This window comes from Alligator sinensis, unplaced genomic scaffold (assembly GCF_000455745.1).
Source record: "Alligator sinensis unplaced genomic scaffold, ASM45574v1 scaffold221_1, whole genome shotgun sequence".
NCBI lineage: Eukaryota > Metazoa > Chordata > Crocodylia > Alligatoridae > Alligator > Alligator sinensis.
In genome coordinates this window covers 2,835,948-2,845,559 of record NW_005841948.1, presented here as the reverse complement: position 1 = coordinate 2,845,559, position 9,612 = coordinate 2,835,948, and the positions used below count along the sequence as shown (strand labels likewise).

The following is a 9,612-nucleotide window of genomic DNA, read 5'->3' as shown; positions in this document are numbered from 1 at the left end:
GGGGGTTACAAGAAATAATGGCCACAAGCTAGCAGAGAGCAGATTTAGACTAGACATTAGGAAGAACTTCTTCACAGTTCGAGTGGCCAAGGTCTGGAACGGGCTCCCAAGGGAGGTGGTGCTCTCCCCTACCCTGGGGGTCTTCAAGAGGAGGTTAGTTAGGCATCTAGCTGGGGTCATCTAGACCCAGCACACTTTCCTGCCTACGCAGGGGGCCGGACTCGATGATCTATTGAGGTCCCTTCCGACCCTAGCATCTATGAATCTATGAACCATATTTGCAGGGATGAATCCATTGACCCCTAAGTCGTTTAAATATATTGATTTAACACTGCACAAAGCAATCACACACTAACAGCCAGAAGAGCCCAAAATACCAACATTTCTGTTCAATTTTTGTGTGCTGGGACTTCAGGAACTAACATATATATTACTTGTTATTTTTTCTCTTTTCCTTCATATTCCAAAACTAAAAACAAAGAGCGCAATACCCCAGTTCCCCGAACCTTGCATGATCACTTATATTAATGCAAAGTGAGGGTAAAAGTGGGCATTAAGAATTACTAAACTACAGGTATAGTATTTAAACCCACTTTTCACTTTTTTACATTCAGGTAAATTACTGCACTGTTTGCTAGATAAGGAGTGAATCAGGGCCAAAGCCAATATACAACAGTATATACAAAATAATGCCACTATGAAGGATACATGTTAAATCTAGTTTTGTTGTGGAATAAAGCAATCGTTTAATGGTTCTTGGTCCAATAGTTAGAGATAGAAACCTATCAGCTATGCCATATGTAAAAATAATTGTAGTAAAGATGCTGTTAAAATTTACCATAGTATGTGTCCTGCCTACATTGTTTTGATTTGAATGTAACCAGTTGGTGATAGGTCTCCCTTATCACAAAGAAAAGTTAAGTGTCTTTTCAAAGGAAGGAAATGGTTAACAACAACAACAACAATAAATAAACTGCTTGCTTACATCAGAAGCACCAGGAAAAAAAAGTGAGCTGAGAGCCAGCAGCCAACACCACCCTTTTCAGAATCTGACAGGCCTCCATATTTAACCGTTGTAGTAAAAAAATAGATACACATACCATCAAAGCTGAGTTACAGTATTGCATTTTAGTGCAAGGCAATAATTTTTCTCAGCCCTGCTGAGAATGTTCTCAAAATCCAGCTGTGTTCACTAAACCTGAGAAGGACAGGCTAGTCTGGGGCTGTAACAGATTTTAATGAAGTCACATGTTAACTCAGAGCTATATCTGCTAACAGATGTAAAAAAACAAAACAAAACAGCACTTTACTGGAAGAGGCAGCACATTAGTTCGACCCAGCTCTGCAGCATCTGTATGGATACAGACATTGGGCAAGCTGGGTCCAGCTAACACAACATTTCTTCTGGGCATGTGCTTCAGTCAGTGCGGGTGCACACTGAGCTTAAAGCGCTGGGTTTTTTTGTCTATGTCTGTAAACAGCCATAATAATGTTCTATGTTGGATCTCTATGTCAATAAATCAAGTACACACATTTTAATTAGAAAAACAATGGAATTTCAATGTAGTTGCATATCAAAACTAGGCACACTAGGGATGCAATGAACTTAACAGTAAAAAAAAAAAAAAAAGAGCAACTGATAACACCCCAAAAAGCAAATGCAAACAAACACATTCACTTGAATACTGTAGCAAATACTTCTATTTATTCTATTTTTCCTTGCACTCTTTCTGGTAAACACTGCAGTAAGTACTACTACTTTTGCTGCTGAGAAGCTAATTTTAGACAATAAGCCTGGAAATCTGCAATATATTTAACCACTTTCCTCTCCTGGTGCCATGTTTAGGACCCACTGGCCACATCTACACGAGATGCTGACAGCACAATAGCCCAAGACTACGGCACAGTAGCATCACATGGCAGAAACTGTGATGTGATGCTATTGCATGGTGGTCTTGGGCTACTGTGCAATCAGTGTCATAAAAAAGCTGTTTGTTGGCGCTACTGCGCAGTAACCCTTGTTAATGCACAGTCATTTAGTACTTGTTTATACAAGTACTAAACGACCAAGCAGTAATGACTGGGAATTCAGCATCTCATGTAGATGGGGCCACTGTTAAGTTACTGGACCAGTTTCCTACCATACCACCATAACAAGTTAGCATTTCATTTAACTTATAACAACCCTAAATCCTAATGTTTTGAAGCAAATATTCTTAACTTTCTTCTCTAATCTCTATTATTTTAACTTACTCCATCTATGCCAGCTATGGCAAACTAAAAAAAGAGAACAAGTCTCTATAATGAAACCACATTGATTCTGCCTGTAAAGAAAGGTAACGGGAAGATACATCATCATTGACACTTATATTCATTCAATAAGATCATGTGTGATACAGTAATAAATTACTGGTAATTCTTCTTACATGTGCCTGAAGAACAGTTTATTCCTACATGCTTATGCCAAGGTAACACAAAATGTTAAGCAAAAGCAAGGTGGGTATGTCTTCAATTATAAGAGGGTGTTTCATTTACACTGGGTACATCTACATGAAATGCTTTACAGCCCTGAAGCTTTTTCTCAGCCCTGTGCCCCAACTGGGCAAGTGAGGCACAGGGCTTGGAAAGAGCTGAGGGGGAGGGGCAGGTCCTAGCCCTCTGCCCCAATCTGGCAGTGGGGCAGCAAGCACCCGCCTGGGCGGAAACTAGTGGATTGGGGCAGAGGGCAGGCGGCTGGGACCTGCTTTTCCCCTGCAGCTCTTTCCAAGCCCCCTGTCCCTGATCAGGAAGCTGGAGCCAGGAGCTCCCTGCTGCCAGGGCAAGGGGACATTGTCCGTGCCTGAAATCCACCACTGGAGTCCGCCCCTAGCAGTAGACAGCTCCTGGAGGCAGGGAGCAATCTCCCAGCTCCCTGTGGTCCCTGCCAGCCCCTGGGGTAACACTCAGGGGGAGCCTAGAGCAACCCTGGCTGCCGCAGGGGGCCAGAGCAAATCTGCTCCCAAATGTGCGTGCATGTAGATGCCAGTAAATACTCAAGTTATTCAAGCGGGGAAGAAGATGGAGGAATTGAAAACATATGTAAAGTGAGAAAAGGAAGAGATCTGTAATACAGCAGAGGGAGAAAAATATTTTTTTCTAAACATATATTAATTTAGATAATATATTTGCAAAATGTACATAAATTAAAGTTATAATTCCACTCTGAACAAAAATATTGAGTTCTGCTGTCTTGGTCTATGTCAGCACAATCCCTGGATAGAATTAGGATCATACTATGTACAGTACATTGCTTCTTATAATTTGTTATATAGCACTACCAAGCTTAGATTATAGCTCAAAATGTTACTGTATGGAAGTAACTTCAAAAGTAGACTTATTTAGATAGCATCCACATGGGCAAAAGTGATGAATACATTCTGCATAATTCAGAATTCTACAGTGAATTAAAGAAAAAAAAACTGTTAAAAGTAGGAACCATGAAATGAATAATTATAAAATGATAACAATGAAACTGTTTAATTCTACTGAGTATTTTAATTGCAGGACATTTTAAAGTCTAATTTTTCCCTACTATAGGAACTGCTCTAGTAACTTGCCTGGCATTTCGATGAAGTACTGTAGACTGAGGCCTGGTGGCAGAGCTGTGCTGCTACCCAGCACATCCACATAGGTGGTGGATAGTGGAATGACCTTCAGGGAAGGTCAGCTGTGAAAAAAGCAGGGGTAAATCTGACAAATAAGCAGTTGTGGACCAAACATCAGCAGCAACACCAGGTTGTGGTGGAGAGAACAGATGGCAGCGCTTTCCCTTCTGAAAAGCCACATATATCCTCTGACAGTGCTGTGACATGGTGAATACAGGTTGCCACTACAGGCTCAGACAGAAGTTACATTTGTTGTGTGACTGACCCCTTGAAAGCGTTCTGTCAGAAATGCACAACTGCAGAGCTCTGTCAAAAGTGCACAGCTGCAGAGTGTTAAAGTCCCCTATCACATGACAAATTTACCCTCATTATATGAGGGTTCAGATGGAAGTACTGCAAGTGGAATGACTTCATTACCTTCTGTCTGCTTGGGTGACCTTCTGTCTGCATCTGGTGCTCCAATCCACTGCCTTGGGAGGCCTCCAATCCACCTGCCCTCACTCCAGCACAGGCTGGACAAACCCAGCCTCAGCTCCCTCCCCTCCTTTCTCTCCCCCTCCCATTGTGCATACAGCACTGGAGCTGGGAGGGGGGAGATGGGGGTAGGGGAGAGAAGCTGCAGGCATGCAGTTCCTCAGCTAGATCAGCTCCAAAGCAGAGCTTAATCCCCCAAACTCCAGACCCAAGAGGAAACATCTGTTGGGTTGGGAAGGTCAGTCTAACAGTGCTTTCTGTGAAGTGCCATAAGTTAGACCAGGGAGCTGCACATCTGTCAGCATCCTATAATAAGTCTGTCCAGACCCCAGCCCTTGGTCTACAAGTCCTCAACAGCAGAGCAGGCAGAAGATGATGTTAGAATCTCAATGGCTACAAAGGTGGACAAAGGCTGCAGCGGAATGGGAACTCCAGTTGTCTTGGCCTCCTTGCCATTGGATCAAGGTCCCATTCTTTCAAGAACCATATGAAAGCTGATGTGCAACAACTTGTCCATGATAGAAGAAATGACACTCAGGCATCTTCCATGAAAATGACTTTAGCACATTTTTCAAGCCCTTCAGCGACCAGCTAGTGACAATGGGAGTAGGACTGTGAAGCCTGGAGCTCCTAGTCATGAACTGGCATGAGGACAGCAGTTACAAGAAGGTCTAGCACTTGGATGAATAGAGTCAACAGGAAGGGCAAACAGGAAGGAGAACACCGACTTCAAGGAGCTGACTTTGCCATTAAGAATGAACTCATAAACCAACTCAATGAGTTCCCTATTGGAATTAATGAGCACCTCATGATTCATTATCTCAAATTGGCTGGGAGCCAATACACCACTGTCATCAGTGCATATGCCCTGACTCTAGACACCAACAATGAAACCAAGGAGGAATTCTATGCCAAATCCTATGATTTCAATGTTAGAGTAAGTGCTCAAACCTCTGGAATGGAACGATTGGCAAGGAAAAATTTGGAAAGGTCAATTCCAATTACATCCTCCTCTTGACCAAACGTGCAGAACATGGGCTCACTATCACCAACACCCTGTTCTGCCAGAAAAACTGGTACAAGACATCATGGCAACACCCAAAATCTAAGCATTGGCACTTGATTGACTACATCATTGTGCTATGCAAATAGCATAAATACCAGCTTGATATTAGGTAAATAATATGGAAATAAGACTTTTGCCTATTGCTTTTAATACTATGTATTTTCTTGAGTTTTTCATTGCCTTAAGAAACTCCATTTTGTATTGCTCGGTAGCTTAACATAAGTGCTCAACCTTTTATTCTTTTGTATGCTGTATGGGTGAGACTGTGTTTGTGGAAAAGGAAAACATCAGCTGGCGACTGGCTGAAGAATGCATAAAAATAAAAGACCAAACAAGAAGAATCCACCCCAGAACAGTGAGAGAACAACGGCAATCAGCCTTCAAGAAAGAACACGGTGATAACCCAGCAAAAGCTCAGAGGACTGGGTGAATTGACAAGGCTATTAAAGATGAGGTGAGACATACTGATTTTGGGTCTTGTTCTGCATGTCATCCTGAAGCACTGGTTTGTCTGACGACATGGACTGGCAGGAGCCAGCATGCTCGTGATCAACTTGGCTGGCCACTAAGTTGATCTGAGCACCGATAAGACTGGTAACGTATACCAGTGCAGAACAGAAATTGGGGTATGTATGTGGTGTGTGTATGTGTGTGTATTAAGTGCTTAATCAATAAACATGGCATCTTGCCTTATCCTTCCTCATAAGGTCTTGCTCATGATTTGAACAATTGGCAATTTGTGTAACAATTGTTTGTGCCCAGGATCACAAAGATGTCTGCATGATGTGAGTTATGCTAGGAGCTGACAATTGCTGGATTAATCACTGCCTCATCTCTTCATTTATGTCATTCAAACTGTCTCCCAAACAATGGCTGCAGCAGAATCAGTGCTGACAGAAGGTCAATGTTGAAGGACTCAAAGACTCAATCAAGTGAGACCTCCTTCCACCAGCACCTCAACAAAAAACTGGTGAATTTCAATCAACAACAATAGGAGGATGTCAGCAGCACTTGGGGTGTCTTCAAGTCCACCATCATCAGGGCCTGCAAAGAGACACTTGGATTATCTACCAGGAAACACCAAGACTGGTTGGATGAGAATGTCTGGGAGACCTAAGAGCTGATTGACCACAAGCACAAGGCCTTTTGTGCTTGGCAAAATGATACTAACTCCAAGAGAAGAAATGTAATCTCCAAGAAGCCAAGGTAGAAGTACAAAGTATATGAAGCCATGATATGAAGAACAGATGGTTGGAAGATGCAGCAAAGGAGATTCAACATCTTGCTGACATCCATGACATGCATGGTTGCTTTAGTGCTACCAAAACCATCTACAGTCCGAGTACTCGGGGACCAACCCCTTTTGGAACCTAAGGATGGAGAAGACCTGACCAAGGAAAGTGGAGCCATCAATGTCAGTCGGAAGGAGCATTTTGAAGACCTTCTCAATCAAGACTCTGTTGTTGATGAGAGTGCTCTCAATTCTACCCTACAACACTCAGTCAGAGACAATCTCGGAATCCCTCTAAGCCTTGACAAGGTGAGGAAAGCCATCAAGCAGATGAAGAATGACAAGGCATTTGGAGCTGATGGAAAATTTCAAGCAGCACAGAGCGGAACTTGCATCACAGCTCTATGCCCTCATTTTAAGGATCCAAAATGATGAGGAATCCTAGATGATCTTAGGGACACCATGATCATAACAATCTTCAAGAAGGGAGACAGGTCCAACTGGAAATTACAGAGGGATCACCATGCTGCCCACCATAGAAAAGGTCATTACAAGAACTCTCCTGAACCATGTCCTTCCACTTGCTGAGGAGCTACTCCCAGAATCTCAGTGTGGGTTTAGGGCAGCAAGAGGCACAACTAATATGATCTTCACTGCTCGCCAGCTACAGGAAAAATGCAAGGAACAACATAAACCTCTCAACATGGCCTTCTTTGACCATATGAAAGCCTTCGACTCTTGTCAACCGAGAAGTACTGTGGAGGATTGTTCTGAAGTAAGGATGCCCACCAAAATTCATCATCATTCTTTTCCTGCTCCATGATGGTATACAAGTGGTGGTTCTAAGTAATGGATCTATCACTAGGCTGACCACATTATCCAGATGTCTGACTCCAGACTCCTGGAGCAAGCTTTATTGTCCCACCTCAGTACACTCAAGAAGAGGGTAGAGAAAGCACTAAATGGATGTGCTCAAGGCCAAGTTGAAAAAAATGCAACGTCAATATTAACTCATGGGAAACTATCACCCAGGACTGCGCCAAATAGAGGAAGAGCCTGCTACAAGGATCTCAGTACTGTGAAACCTCACAACAACAGAAGATGGAAAAGCAGGAGCAACAGAAACAGCATGACATGGACTGAATCAAGAATCCAGAGCTACCCACCCTATATGGAAACAAGTGACAGAGTTGCAGAAGAACCTGTCAATCTCAGATTTGGTTTATCAGCCAATCATTCTTGACTGTGAGGACTGTCAATAATGATGAAACTGAGAGGAAAATTAGCACAATTATTGCTATTTGGTAAAAAAAAATCACTACCAATGAGATGACAGTTATCTAAAATCACAAAGTAGAAATAAAGGTCTACATTTTTGCAGGCTACTTCCCCATGGGGAATAGAGGGTGTAGTTTGCACTAATACATTACACATGAATCAAGGCAAAATCTTAGAGGTTTACGTACCTGATTGCTTTCTGATTACTAAGATCTGCGTGACTGCAAGTCATTTTGGACATATTTTTCCCAGCACAATCACTACTCTTAAGCAGGCAAGTTATTCTGAGCCTACATGAATATTTATCCCAACAGATTTCTACTAAAAAAAGCAATAGAACTTTAAGAATGACATACAATCATAGGCCGCTTTAGAAATTGCTTTGGCTGCATTCTTCTGAATATCAGGTATGGTAGAGGTTTTTGCAAATGAAAGTAGCTTTTTAAGACCCCCTGTCTGCTGAATCAGTTGCATAGTGTCCACATCTTCAAGACAATTTGCCACCACTGCAAGAGCTTCCACATGTAGATCATTAAATTCCTAATAAGAAAAAAAATAGTCTTCTAATAAGGATTAAAACTTATCTAACTGTTCTACCTTCCAGATAATTATCATAATTCACTACTGCATATCATAGTGCAGTATGATATCATAGTACCAAAAGAATTTTGCTATACGTCTTTTAAAATATTGTTATAATCTTCAAAACATGTATACGGTTGTAGCCAAATCTACCTATAATTATGAAGAAAACTGAGAAGTTCCCATTGACTTTTTTTGGCACTTGTAGAAAACCTGCCATCTTAGAATTTCAAAAGTCTTTCCATTTTATTAAGTTTTATGGCATTCACATGAGGCAAGGTTATACTCAAATTGTTATACTCATTCACAGATGGCTAAAACTGAGGTAGGAGATGACTGAGTGATATAACCCAGATTACACAGCAATAATCCATGTTAGGAAAAGAAACTGGAATCACTGGAATTTAAACTGAATTAGGGAAATGACAGCTTTGGAACTGGGAACCAGCAGTGGGCACAATATAAAATTCAAGACAAAAACGGATCTTTTTGGAAAACTTCACATAGAATTTTATTATATGAATTCTTCTAGTATTTTTAACATTTTAAAAATATATATCTTAAAATTGCCAACGATGTATTTTTAAAACAATGTTACTGAAACTAAAGTGCTGAAACCAGAAATAACAAACTTTTGCAATACCCCCATTCACCTCCTATATAGCTGTAACAAAAATGCTTTGTCAATTATCACTCTACGTAATCTTATTTTATCTGAAATACTGAAATGCACAAAAGCCAAAAAGCTAAAATACAAAACAAAATCTGGGTGTCTCGCAGCTGCTGGTTAATAAAAGAAACCTTTATTAGATTCATCACTCTCATATTGTCATCAGCACCACTGACTAATATTTCAGCTCTCAGCAGCAGTAACAAAAGTTACCTAGGCTTCTGCTACTTCTGGGTCTGACTGCTACATAAAAGTTGCCTGTCACCTTACTCCATGAATAGTTCCATTGATTCCATGCACTGCATTCAATATGGCCAAGCGAAAAAAAGGTCTCCTTGGTCATATTAGTATTATTGTGGTTACACACACAGAGAGCGTCCACACAAGCACGCACGTGCCTCTTGCCCTGCCTCAAACCCCTTTGAAGCAAGGCAACAGGCACATGCAGGAACAAAAAAATATTCCCTGTGCTGCAAACTTGCAGTGTGGGGAGAAAATTAGACCCTAGGATATCCAGGGGTCTAAAAAACCCAAAGTTTAAAAAAGCAAAGCAACCGGAGGCTGGGTCCTCCATGGCATCTCTGACAGGGTGTCTCTATTGTTGGCCCCTCGCCCTGGTGAGTAAGGTCTCCGGTGCCAGTGAGTAAGGGGTCGGGGGGGCTAGAGG

At 41.7% G+C, this 9,612-nt stretch overlaps 1 protein-coding gene across 5 annotated transcripts in view; it reads right to left on the bottom strand.

Annotated features, from left to right (window-relative positions):
• Window positions 1-9,612, bottom strand: part of ARMC3 (armadillo repeat containing 3) — a 133,972-nt gene that overhangs the window by 56,482 nt on the left and 67,878 nt on the right. For all 5 annotated transcript variants that reach the window (XM_014518286.2, XM_025199704.1, XM_025199705.1 and 2 more), the window contains one exon: window positions 8,050-8,233. In XM_014518286.2, the coding sequence (XP_014373772.1) occupies window positions 8,050-8,233 (184 nt within the window). The remainder of the gene's footprint in view (window positions 1-8,049; window positions 8,234-9,612) is intronic.